The 26316-nt window shown below is 42.6% G+C and overlaps 3 protein-coding genes across 6 annotated transcripts in view; 2 read left to right on the top strand and 1 right to left on the bottom strand.

Annotated features, from left to right (window-relative positions):
* Positions 1–1893: 1893 nt before the first annotated feature.
* Positions 1894–26316, top strand: part of cnot1 (CCR4-NOT transcription complex, subunit 1) — a 48774-nt gene continuing 24351 nt past the window's right edge. For 2 of the 4 annotated variants that reach the window (XM_063197161.1, XM_063197159.1), the window contains exons 1-16: positions 1894–2018; positions 7259–7547; positions 18108–18215; positions 18572–18664; positions 18793–18861; positions 18958–19012; positions 21481–21684; positions 22050–22218; positions 22418–22544; positions 22708–22818; positions 23100–23270; positions 23778–23905; positions 24640–24880; positions 25172–25291; positions 25407–25529; positions 25646–25797. In XM_063197161.1, coding sequence (XP_063053231.1) covers positions 7446–7547; positions 18108–18215; positions 18572–18664; positions 18793–18861; positions 18958–19012; positions 21481–21684; positions 22050–22218; positions 22418–22544; positions 22708–22818; positions 23100–23270; positions 23778–23905; positions 24640–24880; positions 25172–25291; positions 25407–25529; positions 25646–25797 — 1973 coding nt within the window. In that variant the 5' untranslated portion in view covers positions 1894–2018; positions 7259–7445. Of the gene's footprint in view, positions 2019–7258; positions 7548–18107; positions 18216–18565; positions 18665–18792; positions 18862–18957; positions 19013–21480; positions 21685–22049; positions 22219–22417; positions 22545–22707; positions 22819–23099; positions 23271–23777; positions 23906–24639; positions 24881–25171; positions 25292–25406; positions 25530–25645; positions 25798–26316 lie in introns of all 4 variants that reach the window. The other 2 variants (XM_063197160.1, XM_063197158.1) reach the window with 1 other exon arrangement.
* LOC134447025 (uncharacterized) lies at positions 9517–10888 on the top strand. Its single transcript, XM_063196309.1, has 3 exons — positions 9517–9946; positions 10362–10577; positions 10726–10888. Exons 1-3 carry the CDS (start codon positions 9711–9713, stop codon positions 10886–10888), a joined length of 615 nt encoding a protein of 204 aa, XP_063052379.1. The 5' UTR covers positions 9517–9710.
* On the bottom strand, positions 10900–17482 carry LOC134446823 (uncharacterized). The gene is made up of 9 exons (XM_063196115.1): positions 16803–17482; positions 15919–15999; positions 14904–15009; positions 13871–14595; positions 13554–13737; positions 13004–13261; positions 12728–12899; positions 11838–11986; positions 10900–11731 (listed from the first exon to the last, which is right to left on the bottom strand). Exons 1-9 carry the CDS (start codon positions 17175–17177, stop codon positions 11544–11546), a joined length of 2238 nt encoding a protein of 745 aa, XP_063052185.1. The 5' UTR covers positions 17178–17482; the 3' UTR covers positions 10900–11543.

The following is a 26316-nucleotide window of genomic DNA, read 5'->3' as shown; positions in this document are numbered from 1 at the left end:
GTGTTATGTTTATTGTGTTGGTTTTCCTGTTGTGTTGAGTTCTTATTGCTCGTTACTAACACCCCCCCCCAAAAAAAACCCCAAAAAAATCCAAAACAAAACAACAACAACAACAACAAAAACGTCTATGATTCTAGCTGTAACATCCTGATTAACGCTCTGTGTATAGTTAACTACAATGTTGCCTACTTCAGGTAGCCTAGTAAACTAGCCCCACCCGCCAGCGGCCAAAATTATTTTTGCCTGCATGTGGGTCTAGCCTGGGACAATACCCCAGGCTCTGAAACGCAGCAGATGTGTTCTGATTTGTTTTTAATCTTTGGATGCAAAGTGGACTGGGTTTTGAAGGAGTGACGACTAAGCGTTGGCCAATAGGCACAGACACAGTTTGAAAAACAACGGGGTGTTCCCATCAACAATATCTTCCAATATCTCATTGATCAGGGCCAGAGTAAATATTCACATTTAGTGAAAGCCAAAAGCGAAAGTCCATTGGGAAACTCCAACTCCCATTGTCATTGTGACACAGCACTCCACAGCACACAAGTGAAAACTGCACACAACGAAATAGCATTTATGCCTCACCCGTGCAAGGGGGCAGCCCTCAATGGCGCCCCCAGGGAGCAGTGCGGCGGGACGGTACCATGCTCAGGGTACATCAGTCATGGAGGAGGATGGGGGAGTGCACTGGTTGACTCCCCCCACCATGCTGGCGGGTCAGGAGTCGAACCGGCAACCTTTGGGCTTCAAGTCTGACGCCCTAACCGCTTAACCATGACTGCCCTTTAATCTCAAATTTAGGGTGGCTTGCCAGGCTATACTTCAGGGGTTCCCAAATTTAACCATAACAAGGCCCCCATATACCAGTAAATTCCAGCCAAGGCCCCCCTTACATGGGTCACACTATTTTTTTTTTCTGAGCACCCTCTTTCACAACCATATCTCTGAGTACCCCATTCGGATATATAAAATAACAATAATAGTAGTAATATTTAGAGGTGCAATAGATTATTATAAAGCTGTTATTAACTAATGGGAACATTGTTCAACTGAATTTTGTTTATTGTGGTTAATTATTAAATTATTTATTTTATTTTGCACACTTTTTTATTCCAACTTGCCATGGACCCTACCCCTAGCACCTCTTCACGGCCCCCAGGGGTCCCCGGCCCCACTTTGAAAACTACTGGCCTATGACCCTTTCAGAAGAGGTATTTTAAATGTTTGTTAGAATAAATGCCTGATGGACTATGAAATGCAAAGTGTCAATGTGATTTGTCTTAAGGGCTCGACCAGCAGAGGGCACCCACAATAAGCAAATATGATCACGTAGGCATACCACTGGGATCTACTGTAGACCGGATGAAAACATTTTTCTTTAATCACAACAGCGGTTAGAGTGATTGAATTTATGTACCTCATGCCAGACACTCGAGGTGAGAAGAACTAGAAACAGTGAATGTCAAACCCTAAGTGACCTATCAAATTTGTCTTTTGGGAAGACTTCTTGGATTGTATCCAGCTAAATTGTTTGAACTAGAAAGCCACAACCTAACATTGTATTCAGTGTCACTAATTCTTGTACAGTCCTTGCTAATCCTCATGGCAAAGCAGGAAACGTGACATTCCGCTATCAAACCTGTTGATAGAATAATAAAAATCCATCCCTCAGTATAAAGCATCGTTCAAATTAATTCATTCGCATGTTTCTCTCGCCACTTTAACGCCATTAGTAATTACTGGTCAATATTTTGTCTTTCACTGGTAAGCGCACGGTTTGACAATGCGTTGATTTTTGCACTTGGCAGGTCATATTGCTATTTTCCGGGTGCATCACTCGATTTACTGCGGTGTCGCGAGCTCGGGGTCGAGCCGCATAGGGTACGCGCGCAAGTTGACAGTCGCCATTTTATTTTGAAAAATCAAACTGCATCAGGGAGAAAGCGACCTTTTAATTGTGAATATCGTGAGCTGAAAATAACGAAAATGGTCATCAGCACATAATTCCTGTTATCGAGGTAAAGATCTATCAAATATTGTCTCTCTTCTGACCAAACGGTTCAGCACCAAATACTGCATTAAGATATTCAATGCCATTGCTGGCTGGTCGTTACGCTAGCTAGCTGGGCCAGCTAGTTGCTATCTGCCAATGTTTTTCCAGCTAGCATGACGTGTTAGCATGCGAAGTTAGCCACAACTTGCTATCATAAGCAGGGACACCGATGGCAGTTTGGATAGCTGGCTTTTCAACGCGAGAGTGAAGTAGGTTGCTGGCTAAGTAAGTGGTGCTAACAACCGTCAACATTTTACAAGCAATCGCAGCAATTACTTATCTTATGCAGCTGACCAAAATAACTTCTGCCACGACAAACGCAATAAGGGTTTCTCGTGATTTAAATGGTTTCTTCTTTCTAAAGTATTTCTTGGGTCTGAAAGGAGTGTTCTCAGATTGGTGGCTAACATCGATGGCATATTAACTCTTAGCTGGCTAATGTTTAACGATCAGTTTGTAGTGCGAGCTGTTACCGTTGGGTAAAGACGTTAGCCACTAGTCACCAAGCTTTGATATCCTAGCCAGCTAAGTCACTCAGTTAGGCACAATCGGCTGAAATTGCTGCACGGGTGTCAGTCGTGGTTAACACTGGCCTCCATTAGCTAAGCGTCACTGATTTGGGGGACGATTAAAGTTACCTTTCATATGTATTATTTCCCAGTTCAGGCGTTATCTTTACTGGCACAACATGTTAAATGGGCAGCAAATGAATGGTGTGAGGAGTTCTGCCATGCTGTTACTGTTATAATAGCTACGGTATACGGTACTTTAGCCCCCACTCATACGCTTTCGATATGGTGGCAGCAGCAGTGTTATGTCCTTCTTGTGTCGTTCTCTTGGTTTCAAACGTTTAAATTAAATAATATTGGAAGCAAGACGGCGCATCAGTGGCGATTTTGACGTTAGAACATGCATAGCTAAATACGCGTTTTATTAGCCAACTCTCATTGACACGCACACCCAATGTTAGCCACAACTAGGCACCTAGCTGTTGGGAGATACGAATACGTCACTTTTATAGAAGCCACATCATTACCCTAGTAAATTTACTGGTGATTGAGTTCATTTGGACTTAAATTTAGGCACCACTTGTCCATTTCTCCCACATATTTACTTTTTCTTAGCTCACTCTAATGCATAGGGGCATATCCTGTGCCATGATGTAGCTGTGTAACCGAAGCTTGCTAACGTAGGCAGCTAATGGACAAAGGCATACAGACTGAGACTCCCAACGGAGTTCGCTCCCGGACGTGCGGTCCCCGGTGTTTCTATCACTCCCGGACTTGCGGTCCCCACCCGATTATATTTCACGTATTTGCCACATACAAGCAATTTAGGGTTAGGTTTAGGTTTAGGTTTAGGTTTAGGTTTAGGGTTAGGGTTAGGTTTAGGGTTAGGGTTAAGGTTAGGGTTAGGTTTAGGTTTAGGGTTAAGGTTAGGGTTAGAAACAAAAAACTAACATCAACAAGATAACTGGCTCCGTAATATGGCGATGGTACCGTTAGTCTGGCTAGTGGGAGCGAGATGAAATGGGAGTGTAATGAGATGGGAGCGTGAATCTGGGAATCTGGACAAAGGAGACAGCCCATCAGCTAACATATCGCTAGAGCTAGTTGGTAACAAGGTAAGCTGCTACTGGTTGTGGTGGTGGCTAAAACATCGCTGTTGGTAGCTATTTGAAGTCGAGCCTCTTCGTATTTGTTTGGTAGCGTGATGGCATTAATAGAACTCAAACGGGTTGTTCTTTTTCAAAAGAGGCAGCTCTACGAAACTGTTCTGTTACATTCAAGTTAACATGTTGGATGGTCACCTTTTTTGTTTTACATTGACTGACTTCGACTTCTGGCTTGACGTTGTATGGCTAAGGTAATGTTAGCTGGGTGTACTTTTCTGATAGCTAATCGATTTGTTGTGTTTATAAAATGAACTCTGGTTTCAACGATCGACTGATACTGCGTAACATTCGAAGTTGGTCTATGCATGGTCTACCGTTGTTGGGAGATAATTTTGCCATTACATTCTTTTTTGTAACCACCAGACTGTACAACATAACATGTAATCACGACTGGTAACTAAGCTATGTTATATGTGCTAGAAATCAAATGTCGCCCATTCCAAAACGTTTGTACAAGATATGGTTATAAATAATAACACGCACTATTACAAGATCCGAGTTGGTTAACTTTACCGACAAGACATGTTTGAGTAAGCGAAGTAAAGGTTTGTACGGACACCTATCGACAGAGATTTACGAGTTAATCGTCGATTTTTATGTCCATAATAATTTAACGGTTTTCTTCGTGGAACAGTGGTTACGTGACATGAGTGTTCTAAGAAGATTGTTTTGATGTCAGTGTGACGAGTATTACTGATTTATTCCGTGAAATTAACTTTGGCCTTGAACTATTTTACATTCAAACTTTAAGGTTATGGATGAACATGACATTTTGATTGGCTGTACACAAGTTTTTATATTGTAGTACATTTCCCCTTTTTCAATGCGTCTTGTTGCTGTGCACTTACTGGGGTTACCCATATTCCAGCAGGTTTGACAAGGCCTAGTAAACACAAGCCTGAACCTATTAATACTTGTCATCACCAATGACTGTAGTAGTATGCTGCCCTAAAATACTTTTATTCAACATTTCTTAAGGCTTCAGGTCTTCAGACGCGTTTTCTCATTTACGTGTGTCCCGATACACTTATGCACACTTGCCAAGGCATTATGGCAAGCTGTAGTAATACAAGGCCTCACCTATACCGGCCACCAATGAGCCACTAACAGAAAGCTTATGCTACCCTTTCCTTTGTTGTCTGAGAATATTCTAGTTGAATAATAGCCTGTTCCCTGGTGGTATGTTTTCTTATTAACTACGAAATTGTCCCTCTTGCAAAATCACATTAGTATTCCTCTGGCCTAGGGCTGTGCAATATATTGTATTTATCGCGATATCAATATTCATCATATATTGTGATATCAATATCAAAATTCATATATCGTGATATTTTGTCATTAGTCATTTGCAACGCTACGGTGCAGTATGGCAGCCAAGGGATTAAGCAAAAAGCAGGGGTGGTACATCAGAACTAGCTCTATGTCGAGATAAATAGACGCCTCGTCAGTCTCGCGCTCTCCCCAAGTCTACATTCACGCAGACTTACTAGACATTATGCTACTAGAAAGCACTAGAAACTAGAAAGCCATTATGCGTGCTACTCCACTACGATAATAGTGGCGGGGGTTGGGAATTTCGTATATATCGCTTAAAATATCGTGATATCAATATTTGCAGAAAATATCGTGATATTGATTTTTTCCAATATCGAGCAGCCCTACTCTGGCCTACTTTTTGCTACTAATGTGAGAAGTGCAGATATTTAACATAATTCCACAATAAACAATGTGGCATATTTTCCTTTCTAATATCATTAAGATGACAAGTATTATTACAGTTACACCCTCTGATGGGTGGCCTTACATGTGTTGTAGTCTTACTAGCATTCTCATTCTGTCATCAACAATAAAGATTGTCATGTTCAAGTAGGTCAACTTGCCCATACCTTGCCGTTCCATTGCCCAAGGTATCAAGCACCAATGGAAAATGAATGTTGTGCATCATGGGAATCAATTTTCTCTCTGCCCTGTAGTTTACTGAGGCATTGGATGGATAACCGTTGATTCCCCTCTTCCTCACCCTAGTTAATGTGTGAGCTTTGTCAAGTCATGTCAAGTCAGCTTTTATTGTCACTTTCTTCACATGTACTACAAGTCATATAAGGAAATTCTGTGTCTCTCTCTGTACCATGCCAGGACATAGACATACACTGGACTGACTTTTTCAGACTGACATTAAAGTGTGAAGTGGGCCAAGTAACAGCGATTAACTAGTAGCAAGAAAGTGATTCATTAAAAAATAACAACTGAAGATTAAACGTCTAGAAAAAAAAAAAATGGAATGGCAGCCAGCCATGCTACTTTTTTCAATTTTTGGTAAAACTTGATGAATACATAACACATTCTGTTTGTTTTTGATTGTCTGTTTAAGATTATTATTATTATTATTATTACGTTTTTGCTACAATATCAATATGGTGTGTGCGTGTGTATATGTGTATATATATATGTGTGTGTGTATATATATATATATAATATGTGTGTATATATATATATAATATTTACTACAACAATTTATTTTTGCATTTATTTGTTAGAGCACACTCATAGAACCTGACGTGTTCTCGGGCTGGTCTAGCTTCAGTTTCGATTTTAAGGTTGTGGAGGAAACCCCTGCCTTTCTTACCAGTCAGAAAGAGAAATTCAACGCATGCATCACAAGTAGAATCAACTGTAGATTGCCATGTTGTAAGACTTGACATAGTAGAGTAGAGTAACTTTATTGATCCCCAGGGGGAAATTCAGGAATGTTTTGAATAATGGAAATATGTACGCAATATGGTTGAAGTCCTATTTAAAAGTGAACACAGCAATCCTGATGTAGAAAAAAAGCATCTATTGGTCTTCCTGGTGGCCTACTTGGTGGTTTAAAGAGGCACTAAGCAACATTGGCAAGTTAATTGTTATCACCTATATGTGTTGGCCCATGCTTAAATAAGTCATTAAAAGGTGAAGGAGGACTGGCCCCCGACTGCTTTTGTGGTCTGTGGGTTGGGTTGGAAACCACATTTGCAAGATCTGGATTGATATCCCAGTTACTAGCCTACGGGTGCCCATACTACCGGTGTGCGGTAAAAAGTTGCAGAGAGAGAGTGAGTTGCAATCACGATAAGCTACGTCCTCACAGGAACATCAAATCAAGCTTGCCATTAGAAAATGTGACTTAGCATGGTAGACATGACTCCATGGTGTAAAACATTCAACCCGTGAGGGAACCGGAAAAAAAAGACTTGGCATGCATGCAGGCATCTAAACAGGAACTTTGAAAAGCTGCCAAGCGCATATTCATAGATAGATTTAGATAATCTTCAGTGTTTCCCCCAGAATATTTGTTAGTCAAGGTGGTGGAGCGTTAAATGTGTATTTTTTGGCTTAGGTGGTAGGTGTTTCTTGTCAAGGTGGCCGCCTTAGGAATAAACTGCTAGGGGAAACCCTGATCTTGTCAATGTAGAATTTGTTGCAGAACAGTGTTAACGACTTTCATTTGGAGTAAATCTTTTTCTCTTTCTCTCTCTCTCTTTCTCTCCCAGATGTCACTTTTCCCATTGACCTGAGGGACTCCACCTTGCATTGAGATACTGAGAGGATCAGATTGTTTGGAAGCCAAACTTTTCTCTGGGGGGGGAGGGGAAAAAGTAACCTATCACTGCAGTGACTAAAGGGGAATAATGGTGATTTTGCGCCGGGCTCGGCCGCCTGCTTCCGCCCCAACCAGCAATGAATCTTGACTCGCTCTCGCTGGCTTTGTCTCAAATCAGCTACCTGGTGGACAATTTAACGAAGAAAAACTACAGAGCCAGCCAGCAGGAAATACAGCATGTAAGTCTGTTTATTTACCACAGAGAAGATCACTGTTTCCACAATTGGCGAATTCTCCCACCACCCCCACCCCTTCCATTTACCTTCACAATGGCGAGAAGACAATCATGCCCTGTGGAAAATTGAGGTTGTACAGGGAGCTTTATTAAGTGTAGCAGCTTGCCAACAACAGATCGGCCGTTTCCTGTACGATGCTTTTTGACATTACTTGACTGCAGAAAGGTATATGCCATTATAGAATTCATGGACGTTACACGAAAATGTAAGTGTTAGTGATACTGTCCCATTTTCGGAAATAAGCTTATTTTATACCTCCCCTTGAGTTAAATAATATGGCTTTACCGTTCTCCTGTACTTTCAACCGTCTCTGGCATTTTACCTCCAAGCTAGCAGACCAGCTGGCTGCTAACTGGTCTCATAGGACTCAATGTTAACTGCTAGCTTGGAGGTAAAATCTGCACTGCCATACCCAGAGAGCGGTTGAAAGTACAGGAGAACGGTAAAGCCATATTATTTAACTCAATGGGATGTGTAAAACAAGCATATTTCGAAAAATGGGACAGTATCACTTTAAAGGCAACAAAATGTGACGTTGGGGTTGTGTGAATATCGCCCTCTGTATGGGTATCAGAAAGTAAGTCTTACCACAGCTCTAAACATTGCACTTGCCATTACTACAGGAATTCTCCCGCAGAAACACTTCAAAGTGACAATAATCAGTCTGCATAAGTTCACTCCCCTTAATGGATTGCATGTTATTATTGGAAGTTTCCCAATACTGATCTATTTTCAATGTTAGGGATGCATATTATACAGTATGTCTGAAGGCCAAGGGTTGTAAACTATATATTTCAGCAGGTATTACAACCCTATCGTCAACAATCAATAAAGAAAACGGCTATGCAGTAGGCCAAATTAATTTCAGGACTGGTACAGGATGTTAGTGTGTGTGTGTGTGTGTGTGTGTGTCAGAGGTCGCGTTAACCGACAAATGTCCGTCATTGACGGATTTTTTTGAAGGATGACGGAAAATTCTGAAGTCTGTCCGTCATTTTGACGGATCAATATTCAGGGTGATGATAAATAAATCACAAGTTTAAGTAGACCTACGCCTCCATCGAGTAGAACAAATATGCATTTAAATTAGGTATAGTTATCAGCGCAGATAATTTCATGCTACTATCGTTTGCCTTTCTCCCTCTCGCCCTGCTTGTCATACCATGCGCCGCAGCTGGGCTGTGCGGCTGGCTGCAGCAGAGCGCGCGCCTCTGCGCTTGCTCAAAATAATGAATTAAAATAACTAAGACGTTGCCACCATAGCCTACACGTGTGACTTCGACTTTAAGATTCAGAACTATGTGTAGACCTAGGCCTACTACATTTATCGACTATCTGATTTTCTGCCAATGACGAAGTTGTCCCTCTATCGCCCTTCATAGAAGAATTGTTTCATAACTCCTCGCTTGAAACATAAACAAATATACGAATAGCATTTGCTAGCCAGAACCTTCACTCAAAGGCAACGCAGGTCTAAAACGGCTTCAGGACATTAACTAATAAAAACGACGGATATTCAAGAGCCTAAATATTACCAGGCAACGCAACTTACAACTTGGCAAACGTTGCCAGAAACGACTAACCTTCTGTCATTTCGATAGCTGGTTCACCCATTATAGGCGATATATTTTTTTATTCAGACAACTTCAGACAACCGCGCATCCCAGAGCCAACATCAGCCGATGGGGCTACGTATAGAGAAGCTCACTTTACCGTCGCTGATATTTTTCAACAAAGTTTTGCGATATCTGCTCGTCTTCCTATTGTAGGCTTCAGTGCCTTTCTCGACTGCCTGGGCTAAACTTTTCTGCTTCAAGACGGCTTTCCTTTCCATCGTGCATGTGAAGCCCAACGCGAATATTCTTTAAAGACCTCATGACACGTTTAAAATACTGGAATATACACATACACGTGGAAAATATATATAAAATATAGTCATTTGAAGTTGGTTTTGATCATTATATTTGAGAAATTGAGTTTGTACGGCGTTTGAAAAGTGTGTTTTTTGAGGTCTGCTGGCGAGCTTGCCAACGGCCGGTCATGTGACCTATGACGTAGACTCCGGAACATTTATTGACACCTGTCAGTCGATCGCCTGTCAACAAGATGGATTCCTCAGACTCATCCTCGGATCCTGAAACTTTTTTTGAAGTGGAGGAATCCAATCCGATGTTGGAGTATAATGGTGGGGGCATAATGCCATACAGGTATGAGCCATATCTTGGAGAGTTGGAGCCACACGACTCTGAAAGTTCAGATGGCGAGGATGAAGGTGGTGTTGCTGCTGCTGTGGCAGACGGTGGGATGCCAAGGGACTTTGGCAGGCTACAGCATGTGGAATGGTAACTACCTTCTTGTTTACTTTCCAGACAATGAACAGAGAGTAGACTCCGTGAGATAGGCCTAATTGTCTACTTTAGTGTAATATCCACATTTGTAGTCCTAGCTTATAGCGAGCGTGTGCTGTCTGTTTTCACCTCCCATAATAAGCAACGCCATAAGGCTAACTGACCTAGCCAACAGCTCGCAATTGGCCTCTTGTTATATCCCAGTGCTTGTCGTTGTTTTCATCTTTATTTTTTAATGATGTTAGTTTTCCTTTTTTTAAAAAAAAATATGAAGGAATCATAAAAATACAAATTAGGCATACCATAGCAGTTTGCCTTTCGCCTAGGTCCTGACCAGTGCTTTCCACGTCAACCCTCGACATTGACAGTGATTATTTCAAGACCCTTCCTTCTACCTGTAACATTTTAGGTGTTCGTGTGGGAGGTGTGAGCCCATGCCTACAGTAGACGAGTCGGTGTGCTGCCGTGAACAATCGAGGGTGTGCGAGAGGAGAGAGGAGGGTGGAGCAGGCATCCGCTGCATTACAGAGCACCTTGGCTTTCAGCCAGTTTGCACGAACGTGCACGTTCTGCGCACTGCCTACTTCCACTACCGGCAGGACTACGGGGACGTAGAGGGAGAAGAGTGAGTATTATATTTCGTGTGGAATTGGATAGTACGATCTGACATTACAAAAAAAAAAAAAAAAACAACAGAACAGCCATGAAGGCTACAGTGGGCCTACTTATAAAACAAACTTTTTTCCCCTTCTGATCTTTCTTTCAACTGTTAGGTGGAAGAGGTACACCGCATATAGGCAGTTTGTGCGATGGTGCTACGAGTACCTGGGAAGACATGTCAGGGTCCCCTTACCTTCCTGTGTGGTGTGCTGTATCCGGAGAAGTTTTCCCTCTGTTAATTACATGGGGTTCCAGGATGCCAACAACAACCCATGATATAGCACAAGCACTTGTGTTGGTAATTTTGTTTTCTTTTTTTGTTTGTAAATACTACATTAAATTAAGGTCAATTTACCTCTTCAAGTGAATGTGTCTTCATTTTACAATTTACAACAAATACGCCTTTACCATGGAATAGCAGCTGGTATTCTTTACTGAGTGGTGACCAAGATGCTCTGCAGTAGGCCTACTTCTGGGTCAAGAATACAATAGCCTATGTAACCGAGTGGGGTTACTAAGATTTCAGACTTTTAAGTAATTAGGTTTTAAAAGGTGACTACGCCAGTCTCGTTAAAGGGTGAGACAACCCAGATGTTAAAAACACTATTTTCCCCGACGGGTTCTGGATGACAAAGGATGACACAGCTGTTGCACATACAATAGTTTTTATTTTCTTCTGCTTTCAGTCTTATTTGTATTCAAAATGTGCAGGCAGTTCACTTGAGCTTATATACACAAACAGAGTTTTAACTCCACTGAAGTCAATACAGATAGATATCATGAAACAGTGACGGCTGAAGTGCGAGAGCACTGAGTAGGCTAGTGCAGGTAATTTAATGAGCGTGTTACCTACACACTCTGCACTGCGAATGCTCTATTGATAACTCCTCCCCTCCCCCCTCCAAAAAAACACGACCCTTCTCCTCCCTCTTTAAGTGCTATTTGTGATGCGGAAGCGGGTCGCATGTGCTTTTACTGCTGCCCTCTTCTCCGGCTTTTCAAATGACGCACTGAGTGGCTCTGGAACAGGGGATGGGTCTGGGATGTCAAGGTCATCACCGCTGTAGTCCTCACCTCGACACATGGCCTCCACCATCTGCATCAGCTCCTCTGCATAGCCTGTTGAATATGGGACAAGGTTCAAATTAACCCTACAATAGGTATGATACACCAGAACATCTCAAAATACATATCATATCCGCAATCAACTTTCTATTATGCTTACCAAAAGACGGCTCCGTCAGCACTTTCCTAACAATGTAGCCGCCCTTCTTGTACTTAGGAAACCGCAAGCTGAACATTTTTTCGCCATCCTTTCTGCTCCGCTGCTCCCTGTTGGCATTCTCATTGAAATGCAGAGCAGCCAGGATCACTCTAAGAATTGAACACAAACAGAACACGCAGGAACAAGATGAACATGAAGCTGAGATATTTAGGATTTAATAGGCAGAGGGCACCCTTTCCCAAAAAGGGCCTAGGCTAAAATGGGTTAATCAGGTTGCACAAGGCCCTCACCCTTTCCTACACAACTACATCCGGAATGGCCCCAGCCTATCTTACAGACATAATAAGGCTACTCTTCCTTACTCTATGCCAGGGCTATTCAATTGGAGGCCTGAGGGCCACATGCGGCCCAGATGCAGTCCACATGGCCCCCAACTGAAGCAGTATACATTTCAGTTTTGTTATTGCAGTACAACACATTATTTGCTTATGAATCTTCTGCTTGTCTTATACATTCACATTCAATGTGGTTAAGTTTTAGGTTAGAGGAACATGTTTAAAATTTGTTTGTGGACTTCTGTTTTTAAGTGTCATTTCAGTGGTCGTGATGTCTGAAAATGTGCGGCCCGACTGCAGTTCTTGGTTTCGAAATGTGGCCCAGATGAAATTCTAATTGAATAGCCCTGCTCTATGCTAATGTCTTAAAAAAAAAACACACAGACAACCCCTAACGCATTTACAATTATTGCTCTGCACATCTACTGTGCACTACAAATGTTGCAAGCTGTGGTCATATCCTCAATTTTAAGTTGCTTTGGATAAGAGCTTCTGCCAAGTGCAATGTAATAATGTCCTAAAAGTATGTTTCACATAATATTTCTGTAGGATTACCTGCTCTCCATCCCTTTGTACGAAAAGTGGCACATCTTTGGCGCAAAGTGAGTGATCAGGCTATGGAAGGCCTCGAGGTAGGATGTCTGATGTGATGGGGACAGGCGTTGTACATCTGCACACAGCCTCTTGTTGCATATTATCTTCTCCACTTCAATGGACACCTTCGTATCTGAAGAACATTGTATAAAATACATGCCAATTATGCAACGTGATGCATGCAACATGATACTCGGATTACAATCTCTGTAAAATAAACATTAGGACTATACTCACGATATTTCAGCCACGGTTTGCGTTGTTCCCTGCCTTCCAGGACTCCGTGCGCACAAGACGAGAACAGTCCCTCGAATCCGCTGTGCCTGTTGTGGATGTGACTGATGACTGATGTCCATTTGTCCACCACAAGTTGAGCATTGCCAGGAGGCGTCGAAACCACGGACCAGTAAAGATGGTTTACGATACTTCCAACCCAGGGTTTGACATCCTGGCATCCTCTGGTTTGGCCAAGGCTCAACAACTTCTTCTTGATACCTGAGTAAACATGTGTAGATAAATCAATAAATTGTGAATGTAATGTACTGCATCTGCCATGCCATAGATTTTGAAGGGCTTGACACCGACGCTACAACTAAAGGCCTTTTTACATCCGTGAACAGCCTGGTGTAACAGCTATGTAATGCCATGTGCTAGAATTGTAATTACACCACACAAAACTACTTTCACACATAACCCGTCCATAAAAAAACTTTTTTCAAAAGGAATGTCTAGGTAGTGCTTCAAGTTTCTCAATTACACTAAACAGGTTTTAAAATGCTGCACTTACTCTTGGCTACATGCCATATGTCAAACTGGTGTGTGATGTCTGGATGGTCCTCTCTCATCATCATGTTGATGCCTATGTGCCTGTCTGTCACGAGAGTTCCGACATCCACAAAGCCCTGGACTTTCTCAAGGGATCGCTGCAGGCCCACTTTCTCCATGTGGTAGGACCCTCCAACCTCATTGCTCTAAAACATAAAAAGCAGGAGATTTTGATGAGCATAAAACATTGACTAATATAGAATTGTCATTATTACAAAATAAGACTGTTTTGTGTACTAGGCAAGACTGACAGAGGGGCATAATACATCTGAAATGTACCTGTACAAGTTGTACATCTATAACCGCCATTTTTCGGAGCTCCATTGTCGAGTAGGTGCCATACTTCGCACAATGCCCTGGGGTGTCGGCACGCCCGTCACCCCCACACACAATTGGTTCCCCTTCAGCCTGTAGCAGACACAGCATGCCCAACTGCTGCTCGCTCCAAAGTCGCTTGACAGCTTTGAAAAGCACCTGGTCTTGGTGTCTGAAGAAGGATCGTTCCGATATCACAGCAACTCCCAATCGTGATAAGACACGTAGTACCTTCGTGACCGTGGCCCCACTGAAGAGAATGGCAGCGGACAACAACACATTCCCAGCTGCTGTTCTGCCAAAGAAAGGTTGAGTGTTCCACTGCCCTTGGTTCCCGCAGTCCTCGCATCGTATGGTGACCTGTAACAATGTTCCGACCTCTTTACACTGCCAGGACAGTGACCTGCTCGGACAAAGTCCACAGCTGCACCAAGCTGAGAAGAGCGTCACCAGGCATTCCCAGAACACGAGGAAAACTCGACCTGCTGGCGGCGACTCAGGTGGCGGGACTGGTGGAGTATCAGGCTCAGTGACAGGATCCTCCTCTGAATCATCGGAAGACGGCTTGTAGTCCGAATCATCTGTCGTAGACATGTCAGCTGAATCCGACATCTCATCCTCTTGCAGATCCGGGTTGGCATCCTCAGTCTGAGTTCCAACGTCCACCATCGCTGTTGTAGCCTGCACACCTGGGGAAAAACAATGTTCAGTGTATAGAAATCAGTGTCAGCTTTAGGAAATCTTCATTCAATTCACACAACTTTTTTGAAGGTGAAGGTTGCAGGCACTGGTAATTGCATAAATTGTAAATTACTCTACCCAGACATAGTTTTTCCAGCATTTTTTGTGTAAATGTGAAAATACATGTTTGACATGGAAAATGATTGTCATTAGCGATTTATGTACACAATGTACACAATTTATGTACACAAGATGCATTGCTGAAAACCTTCCCCAGGCATGTGTTTGTATAAAATCTGTACATAAATGTAAAAACCTGTAGTCCGTCGACATCCTCTGAACTGCATAGCCACCGTCCTTGTAGGTGGCCTCAGACAAACTTGTATGGAACTGTCACAGCCCTGATCTTTTGTTGAGTTCACCTGAATAAATCAGAAAGAACATATGTGCACATGTCTATATCTATCTATCATATATAATGTGTGTGTGTTCAAGGGTTTTTTTTTAAATCCTTCCAACACAGGTAACCTATCTGAGTAAAAGGTAGACCAGTGTACTTGTCTTATGATAAGCTAATTCTGCACTGGTTGGGTTTAGTTTGTGTCGGTCCCTGTTAGGGGTTTTTGTGTCATTCAGTAATGACACACTCTCTCATTAGGTAGGTACAATGGAGTAAATGGTGTAACAGTTCTGTGATAGCATTTGCTACTGTTGTAGTTACACCACAAAAAAGACGTTTACTTTTTCTTTTAACACCTCTAGAAATGGAGAGGGTGAGGATGAAGGTCTGAGAGAGGGGGCTGGTACTTGATATACTGTAATGCTGCTGTGTATAGATATTCACATAGGGCTGCTCGATATTGGAAAAAATCAATATCACGATATTTTCTGCAAATATTGATATCACGATATTTTAAGCGATATATACGAAATTCCCAACCCCTGCCACTATTATCGTAGTGGAGTAGCACGCATAATGGCTTTCTAGTTTCTAGTGCTTTCTAGTAGCATAATGTCTAGTAAGTCTGCATAAATGTAGACTTGAGGAGAGCGAGAGACTCGAGAGGCGTCTATTTTTTCAACATAGAGCTAGTTCTAATGTACCACCCCTGCATTTTGCTTAATCCCTTGGCTGCCATACTGCACCGTAGCGTTGCAAATGACAAATGACAAAATATCACGATATATGAATTTTGATATTGATATCACGATATATGATGAATATTGATATCGCGATATAAATACGATATATTGCACAGCCCTAATATTCACATATGGTCTTTAGTCATCTTTAGTAACTTAGTTCACCTGCACAGTTTACCAAAACTTACATCAGTAGATGGGTCCACGTCAGCTGGTAAGTCATCTCTTTCCTCTTCAGCACCATATAGAGATCGGCATTCCTGGAGTACCTGAAACATTATATTGTCATTTGTGACAAACATGGCTGCGGTTTGCACACAGAAAAGAGTTGCACATTGACATGACATATAACAGCTGTTATTGTATATGTTTGGTTTTCTAACAGTAAAGTACTAACTTGTAATTGCATGACGAATACAGTGTAAGATCATAATAATTCACATGGGATAAATATTACCTATGGACCTCTGGTAATTCGCAATTACCCCCGGACCTCTGTGATTTTTCGTGGCGCATTCGAAAGGGATAAGCAAGTCTGTAAGCGAAATTCATGTCGCATTCGCAAAGGACTAACGCAGACATTCTCCGTAACTAATCACTGGGGTCCATTAGGTAATACAAGTCCCGTCCGAATTGGGCTTTATGCTCCATTTTAGGCACGACACAATGTTGATGGGAGATGACAGTCGCTGAGAACAGACTTTGCATTGCGAGTCGTTTACATGGATTGTTTATTCAGCTGACACACAGGAACAGTGACTATTATGGCTTCTGCTGAATACTTCAAATGCATATTATTGTACCGTACACACTGTAAGGTGGCGAGCTGAAATGTAGGAGGAAGGAGAGACTAAACGTTTTGCTAACACTCGAGATGAACTTAGCTGAACGACTGAAGCACTTAGCATTAGTAGCCTAGCCAGTTGAGCTGAAGTGTTCAGAGCTGGTCAACTTCAACTAACTCTTCTTCAATAAACAAGTTTTAAATACAGTGACAAAACACGAACCCCACTGCATCTCCGTTCCCTTGAGTTCATTATTAAAATATAGTTCAAAATAGATGACTACGTACCTCCAGCCTTTGCCGTTTCTCCAGAGCATGAGACCTCCTGCTGTGGTCGATGTCGCCGGTCGCCCCCCTCGAGTTTGTCCCTCGAGGAAATATGCTTGGCACTGATGTTGGCAGCAAAACCCTCTTCAGGCGCACATTAAAACCTAGCTGCTCCTTCAGAGCCGGGGTCGAGTCGTAGCACTCATCCTGGAAATGTGCAGAGCACAGTACAGAGGACGAGCTTGGGTGCCACAGTGTGCCTTTTGGACCAGCTCTTGTCCTCCGAACTTGCTGCGTCCACAGTGAACTCACAGCAGGGTCTTTAGGAAAACGATGAAGGGTAACGCCGTTATCCCGGGTGTTGGAGCAATATCCAGCAACACACCGCTCAGGCATGTTTTTGTTGAACAAAGGGCGTATACGGTAGCTATATATATATATTAAAACTTAGTCGCGATTCCTGTCAGTAGGCTAATGCTTTGATGACGGTTGGCATGGCAGCACCTGCAATCAAGTCTAGAGACTGGGCGTTCCTGAGTGTACGTCATCTTCCATGTTGGAACTGGGCGGGACACTGGCCTGTGGCTTCAGTGGCGTGTGTTCAAATTTCGAAAATAACAGGAGAACCGGGCATATTTATCACAGTAATGCATCTCAATTAGAAAATAATAATTATTTCAGAATGAACGAAAACGGGTCGTCTCCACGTGTCATGAGGTCTTTAACACTGCGCCTTTGTATTCGAAACGGTGCATTAATCAGAGCCAAACGAGTGACTGACAGCTGTTGGATAAAGCCCTGCACGCGTGTTTTAAAAAAGTGCTTGTGGTGACCATAGCGCTGAACACTGAATCAGACGCGCGTCATGAGAAATATCTGCAGCTTTTTAAACAGTGCAATGAGGGGGGCAGAGAGAGAAAGTGGAAAGCAAGATTGACTCCATCCTCGAAGTTGGAGAATGAATGTCGAGTGAAAGGGGGTGTATGCACAGCGGTTTACTCTCAATTGGCCGCAATTGCGCATGTGTTGTTCCCGGTGCGGGGTCGCGACCCCCCACATTGAGAAAGGAGATGGAGAATTTAAAAAATAGGCGATGACGGATTTTTTTCGACCCTGTCTGTCAAAATGACGGACTGTGAAAAAGTCTAGCGCAACCTCTGGTGTGTGTGTGTGTGTGTGTGTGTGTGTGTGTGTCTGTGTGTCTGTGTGTCTGTGTGTCAGTCTGTCATTGTGTGTCAGTCTGTCATTGTGTGTGTGTCATTGTGTCCAAACCAACTCTTGTAAAGCTCCCAGACAGTGCGGTGATATGTTTATTTTGTCCTGCAGATTGTGAATCGTCACGGCCCTGAGGCAGACAGGCATCTACTACGCTGTCTCTTCTCGCATGTTGATTTCAGTGGCGATGGTAAAAGTAGTGGCAAAGACTTCCACCAGGTAAAGTTGTAACGTTGTTTCGCTTTCGTCATGGGCTTTTGAATGAGTCAGTGATCACGATGTCTCAAACTTGGTCATGTTTGATGAAAGTTATCAGAGTTAGGTGGCCTAATTGTCACTTTTCTTATGGTGGGGAAAGGGATGTGTTGTAATGAGAGATGGGGAAAATATGTGTAATCAATCACTAACTGAATTCAAACATCAGAATTTGTGAAAATGTGAAAAGCAACCGTTGACCTTTTAAACTGTAAAGTGTTGCAACCCTGCAGGTGTTTTACTTCCTGTCAATTGTTTTGCTTATCTGTCTCCTTCTATTTTTTTCTCCTCCTGTCTGTGTCAATTTGCTGAAGACACAGTTTTTGATCCAGGAGTGTGTGTGTCTGATCACAAAGCCAAATTTCATTTCAACACTTTGTTACGCCATCGACAATCCATTGCACTATCAGAAGGTTAGTACCTTGGTGTTTGTAATAATCTGGCATTTTAATGAAGCTCCAAATGTTTGTTTAGGCAATTTCAGTCATTGTTTTGGTTCCACTGAAACTCAAGTGTGTTTTGTTTGTTGTTGACTTCACAGAGCTTAAAACCATCACCCCATTTGTTTACTCAGTTGAGTAAAGTCCTCAAGCTTACTAAAGTTCAAGAGGTAAGCTTTGACTTGAGGTATTCTGAGACACAGGGAGTAGTTGGGGACGGTGTCCAAAGAACATCAACCACAAGCTAACTATGGTCTTTGTTGCAGGTGATATTCGGCCTCGCTCTTCTCAACTCCTGCAGCTCTGACCTCAGAGGCTTTGGTAAGTTTTTCCCTGTGGGCCTCAGTGTATATTCCATCAGACCCTGACCAAATGTACTTAAAAGCCTGATTAGCACAGGACTTTTATTACCTATGGACCACTGGTAATTCGAAATAAATAATAAGCGTTTTGGCACAAATTACCTACCATGTTTGGCAAAACATAGACATCCAGTGATGATTAAAGGGGGCAAGTTGTAGTCAACCGTTTCCATTGAACCATAAGCAAAGATAACCCAGAAAAACACCATCCCTATGAGACGAAACAGGAAGTAGTGAACATATGACATCAGGTCACAATGTCTGTAAAGTGAGTGAATCGCAGACCTTTTCTGATCCCATCCGAATGTGCCACCAATTGAGGTGCAGGGTTAATTGCGAGTTACCAGTGGACCATATTAATCCCTTGCAAATTGGACTAAAGACGACATCAAATAGAAACAAGTGAAATGGACATGTCATTTAATGACGTGATAAGTTTGTTGGATAGATGCCCCCCTTGGTGTGCATAAAAATAAAAAAAACAGTCCTCCTGGAGCTACAGTCCCAGGAAAAAGTTTGTACACCCTTTGAAATTTCTTACATTTCTGTCAAAATTGGTCATAAAGCATGGTCCGATCTTCCCGGAAATCACAAGAAGGAACAACCAGAGTCTGCTTTAACTAATTCAACCCAAACATTTACAAGTTTACATATTTTCATTGGCCATAAGATGTAAACATTCACAGGACAGAAAGGCATAAGTAAGTACACCCTTGCATTAAATAGGTTTTAACCTTAAATTTGTCACAATAACCTCAACCAGATGTTTCCTGTAGTTGCAGATCAGATTAACAAATCAATCTGGATGTATCTTGACTCCCTCTTCTTTAGAAAACTGCCCTTCTTCAGCAAGGTTTCTGGGATATCTGAAGTGAATAGCTTTCTTGACTTCATGCCATATCATCTCAAATGTTTTTTGTCAGAGCTTTGACTGGGCTATTCCAGAATGTGTATGTCATTGTTATGAAGCAATTCAAAAGTCAATTGCCTCTAAAATATGGGTTGTTGTCCCATTTCAGCACCCATCCTCTTGTGTGCCTCAACTGTGTGACAGACTACCTCACATTTTTTCTGTAAAATATCTCAAACTTATGAGTTCATTGTTCCACTGATAATAGCAAACCGACAAGGGCCTGAGGCACCAAGGTAGCCGCATATAATGATGCTCCCGCCACCATACTCAAAGGTGGAGATGATGTTTAGGTGAAGGTGTGATTCTCCAGTTCTCCTCCAAACATGATACTATGTTTTCCCCTGAAAAATTCAACTTTGGTTTCAACGTTGGTCTACAGAATATTTAGCAGTAATTTTATGAAGCATATAAATGCTTTTTCGCAAACCTCAAAGGTGCAGCAATATTTTTTTGGACAGAAACCCCATTCATTTTAGATTGGCAGAATGAACCCCATTTTTAGTTATTCTTGGTTACATCTCCACTTCTGAGTATGGTGGCGGGAGCATCATTATATGCGGCTACCTTGCTGCCTCAGGCCTTTGAAAGTTTGCTATTATCAGTGGAGCAATGAACTCAAGTTTATTGTGATATTTTACAGAAAAAAAACGTGAGGAAGTCTGTCACACAGTTGAAGCACATAAGAGGATGGGTGCTGAAATGTGACAACAACCCATACTTTAGAAGCAAATCGACATTCGAATGGCTTCATAACAATGAAATACACATTCTGGAATAGTCCAGTCAAAGCCCTGACTAAAAACAATTGAGATTATATGGCATGAAGTCAATAAAGCTATGCACTCCAGACATCCCAGAAATCTTGCTGACAAGAGGCAGTTCTCTAAAGAAGAGGGAGACAAGATACATCCAGATTGTTTTGTTAATCTGATCTGCAACTACAGGACAAGTCTGGTTGAGGATATTGCAACTAACTGAGGGTTAAAACCTATTTAATGCAATGGTGTACTTACTTATGCCTTGCTGTCCTGTGAATGTTATAGCCTTATGGCCAATAAAAATATGATAACATGTAAATGTTTGTGTGGAATTAGTTAAAGCAGACTCTGATTGTTCCTTCTTGAGATTTCCGGGAAGATCAGACCATGTTTTATGATAAATTTTGACTGAAATGTAAGAAATTTCAAAGGGTGTACAAACTTTTTCCTGGGACTGTATATGAGGTCAGATGTCTTGCTCAAGAGCGCCTTAGCAATGGACATGCCAGCTATGTATTTGCTCTACCTGCTTAAATGTTCCTACTGGTATAGCAGTTGCACTGCTACCTTCTGAAAAGACCAGAATCCTGCATTGTCTACAGCACTGCCTGCGAGGAGTGCTCCAAGTGCACAACAAACACATTTTCAATCTTCTGTGCGCCTTTTACATAGATTTTACATAGTTTTTTTGTCAATAAAGTACACTTTGACTAAAATACATAACATTAAAAGCATTTTTCCCCTCCATATGTTTAGCTGCCCAGTTTGTGAAGCAGAAGCTTCCCGACCTCCTGCGCTCCTACGTGGACGCTGACCTCGGTGGCAGTCAGGAAGGTGGCTTCCAGGACATAGCCATCGAGGTCCTGCACCTGCTCCTGTCCCACCTCCTCTTTGGACAGAAGGGCTTCAGTGGGGTCGGCCAAGAACAGATCGACGTATTCCTAAAAACACTGTGCAGAGGTAAGAGGGAGCCGGGTTTTAAAGTCTCACTGGATATATTTCCATCTGCTAGGGACTAGGGATGGTTGCCTCCCTTTTTAATCTCCTAAAAGCTAGGCTAAAGCAGGCTTTGGGGGAACACTTAATCACAAAATGGACTCAGTGGGACATATTGTCCATTCTCTCAAATGATCAGAGATGAGGTGACCTTAGATCATCTTGGAATAGTGGATTCTCTGTAATGCCTGGTGGTTTCCATGCACAGTCTTTAACACTTCAGATTATTTTGAGTTAACCATTTTACAGGGATGCTGCTAGTTCATTACTGAGTCAAACTGTTGTCTCATCTGTATCCTCTCCTGAGCTTGCCCTGTTCTGTGTCTCAGATTTTCCGCAGGAGCGCTGTCCTGTGGTGCTCGCACCACTTCTGTACCCTGAGAAGCGGGACATTCTCATGGATAGGATCTTGCCAGACTCTGGAGAGTTAACCAAGACCATGATGGAAAGTTCGCTCGCAGAGTTTATGCAGGAAGTTGGCTATGGCTTCTGTGCAAGGTAAGCGGTCCGGGAGCACTGAGGAATGACTGGATTGGTCAATGATTCATTATCTAGAACCCACAATTGTAACTCCACCTGATTTTGATGGCAGTGATTTCCTCGCAGGGTCTGCATCTGGTAGAAATGTTGTGCTGCTTCATGTATGTGTATGTGCATGTGTATGTGTATCTGACTGTGGTTTTTTGTCCCTCTGTAGTGTTGATGAGTGCCGCAACATTATCCTGCAGTATGGCGTGCGGGAGGTTACTGCAAGTCAGGTGGCCAGAGTGCTGGGCATGATGGCCCGCACCCATTCTGGCCTGTCAGATGGCATTCCCATACAGGTATGACTATGTGCTATTAATCTCTTTCTAAATGCGAAGAAATTCTCTCCCTATCTCTCTGTCTCTCTCTCGCTCGCCCTCTCTGTCTTTTAGAATTTAGTGATGCACTGCTTGGTGTTATTCTAATCTGTTTATGTGTGCCCTCTGTGGTTTTGCTGTGCAGTCCATCACCACGCCAGGCAGTGGCATCTGGAGTGATGGGAAGGACAAGAGTGACGGCTCCCAGGCCCACTCGTGGAATGTGGAAGTTCTCATAGATGTCGTCAAGGAAGTTGTAAGTCTAACAAGTTTTTTTTTTCATCCTTTAGAAGTACTACTCATAATATTCATTTTTTATTAAGGTCAAGCTCAAAATCTGCTCTATACTCTCTTCTGTTTTTTAATGAGATGCATTTGTTGCGATTTTAATTATTTCATTGTAAATTATCGGAAAACAAGGCCAGGGTGTGAAATGCAATCAATTGTTTCAAAAATCAGACACAGGATGATGCACAGATTCCGTTCTAATGAAGGTGCCTCTGCATTTTGTTAACTGCTGCGTTTCTGTCCTTTCAGAACCCTAATCTGAACTTCAAAGAGGTGACCTATGAGTTGGACCACCCCGGGTTCCTGATCAGGGACAGCAAGGGTTTGCAGATTGTGGTGTACGGGATCCAGAGGGGCCTTGGCATGGAGGTCTTCCCCGTAGATCTCATCTACAGACCCTGGAAGCATGCGGAAGGGCAGGTATGCAAGATAACTCCATGCCACCATTTCTGGGGAGAGTAGGAGGCGAGCTTCACAAGATGTGGACTTGTCCTAGACTTACCTATTGATTTTCATTTTGATTTCTTGAGGTGTATTATCAATGTTTTCAGCATACTTGCAAAGCAAGAAGATGTAGAGATGCATGTGAAACACCTATCTTAGTGTGCTGTAATTCATTTAAAATCCTTAGCCTTAATGGCGTTTAAAATTGAGTTTAAGATATGTTCATGTGTGAAGTGCTTTGTGCAAGAAAGGATTCAAATCATGTTTAGAACAACTAATGAGTTTTAGCAATACCAATGCTGTACCACACAATCTGACTATATTGCCTCTTCACATGGCTGAGTCGGATCCAAGAATGCATTTGGTCTCTTGCTTTCATCAGAGTTGCATCATCAAATGTTTGTTGCACGGTGGAACCATGGCGTCGTCTAGAGACACACGAGTGAGCCAACCTTGTTTCTCTTCTCCGTCCCCTTTTTGCAGCTGTCTTTCATCCAGCACTCCCTGATGAACCCTGACGTGTTCTGCTTTGCTGATTACCCCTGTCACACCGTGGCCATCGACATCCTCAAGGCTCCCCCGGAGGATGACAACAGGGAGATTGCCACCTGGTAATTATGGTGCCCATCGTCACTCATCATACATGTGTCACAGCCTCACAGTGTTCTCAGTATGAGGCCTGCAGATTGGGGACCCAATTGGTTACCAGGAGTCTGTTTGTCCGTACCAGAGGAGCTCACTGGTTTTCCACTGGGATGATCACAGTGCCATTTATAGTCGTCTCTGTTTTATAATAAATGTTGTGGTTATTTGGATGGCGCCTTTTGCCACCTGCCGATTATGGCACTCATCACAACGTTTATTAACGTCAGTGATGCACATTTTTTGCTGATTTTACTTGACGGGATGCCCATTAGTCACTTGCTAAAGAGTGAATCGTTCGCTGCAATTCAAAATGTAAATTTGGCTACATGGATTGAATCTTAGTCACAGTAATAGTTCAAAGGTATTCCTTTGGTTAGCAAAATGCTCACTGTAGTGACCGAAATGAGTTTTGATTCACTTGGGGCATTCATTTCAAACCACAGGTCTTTGATTGCAATGAATTTTATGACCATGGCATTGTTCCCTTAATGAGACTGATCAACTAAGATCTCACTAACTGCCGATAAGTGGCAGTTGGCTCAAGATGGAAAACTGCTGCTGTTCAAGATTCAAAATAACCTTGCGTCCAGAGGGATTTTCTCTTGGTCCTAATTAACAGGGTGATGCATAACACAAGTATTCTAGCCGTTGTGTTTTGACTGAGTCGCGCATCTCTCTGTCTCTTCCTTTCTCCCAACAGGAAGAGCCTGGACCTGGTGGAGAGCTTGCTGCGGCTGTCGGAGGTGGGCCAGTATGAGCAGGTGAAGCAGCTGTTCAGCTTCCCCATCAAGCACTGCCCCGACATGCTGGTGCTGGCCCTGCTGCAGATCAGCACCTCCTGGCACACGCTGCGCCACGAGCTCATCTCCACCCTCATGCCCATCTTCCTGGGCAACCACCCCAACTCTGCCATCATCTTGCACTACGCCTGGCATGGACAGGTACACCAGCCTGAGCAACAGGAAAACAAAATAATAGCAGTATAATATGTTCACTTCGTATTAAATCTATGCATTTCAAACATATTTAAAGATCTTGAATGAAGCTTCAAAGTGTCGTGTTTTAGTTTGTAGTCTAATCGAAAGGCATTTCTACTCCATTACATATGCACTTACTATTACAACACATTACAAATGGTTGTCGGATTTTACGGGAACTAAATTTGACGGAATGGAAAAGTCTTTGTCAAAGCAGGCTCATATTTATCCAAGTATGTGTTGGTGTTCCTCCAGGGCCAGTCTCCTTCCATCCGCCAGCTGATCATGCACTCAATGGCCGAGTGGTACATGAGGGGGGAGCAGTATGACCAAGCCAAGCTCTCGCGTATACTGGATGTGGCTCAGGACTTAAAGGTACATCCATCATGACACCTTTTGACAAATGCACTCACCATTGTCTGTTATGGTAAATAGACGCCTACTATGAATATGGCTATTGTAACTCAGGTCTGTTTTTGTCTTTTTTCAGTCTCTCTCCATGCTGCTAAATGGTACTCCATTTGCCTTTGTAATTGACCTTGCTGCACTTGCCTCTCGCCGAGAATACCTCAAACTTGACAAATGGCTGACCGACAAAATCCGAGAGCACGGGGTAAGTTGTTCATACCAGCAATCCTGAATTGCTGTGTTAGAAATAGAAGTAGGATTTTGGCTTTCATCTTTACACATGCTTATTTTCTTTCCTAATTCTGCTTCTTTCTTCATTAGGAGCCCTTCATCCAAGCCTGCGTGACTTTCCTGAAGAGACGCTGCCCCTCCATCATGGGCGGTCTAGCTCCTGACAAGGATCAGCCCAAAAGTGCCCAGCTTCCCCCTGAAACACTGGCAACCATGTTGGCATGTCTGCAATCCTGTGCTGGGTAAGGCCTTTGCAGCAAAAAAAAAATCTGCAAGCATGGTAAAGCATCTTGCCTGTCTTTTTTCCTGGGGAGATTAAGAGATGCTTCAAGATTTGTATGCATTCATTTATAAATGCATGGTTGTTAATATTTCTTGGGGGTCAATGGCGGGGTTTTTGTTTGGGGCTCAGACGTCAGGTGGTACAACCACAGCTAATGCCCATCAATGAATTACCGTATTTTCCGGACTACAAGTCGCACTTTTTTTCATGGTTTGGCTGGACATGCGACATATACTCTGGTGCGACATATATATGTTTTTTTTCTCCACGGGAGAGCACTATGTGCGCAACTAGGCCTATGTTGTGTTGCTTAATACCACTGATAGAAAAAATGTTACAACTTAGGCTACCACAACAAAAAATAGCATTTACAATGACGACTGAATAGAAATATAGCCTACCACCCAAAAGAAGTTAATATAGCCTACTGCTGAGTTCAAGCTGAAAGTAATTAAATATGCAGCCGAAAATGGCAATA

Source organism: Engraulis encrasicolus, chromosome 4, assembly GCF_034702125.1.
Source record: "Engraulis encrasicolus isolate BLACKSEA-1 chromosome 4, IST_EnEncr_1.0, whole genome shotgun sequence".
NCBI lineage: Eukaryota > Metazoa > Chordata > Actinopteri > Clupeiformes > Engraulidae > Engraulis > Engraulis encrasicolus.
Note: the sequence above shows the minus strand (reverse complement) of the source record. Positions and strands in the feature narration are given on the sequence as shown.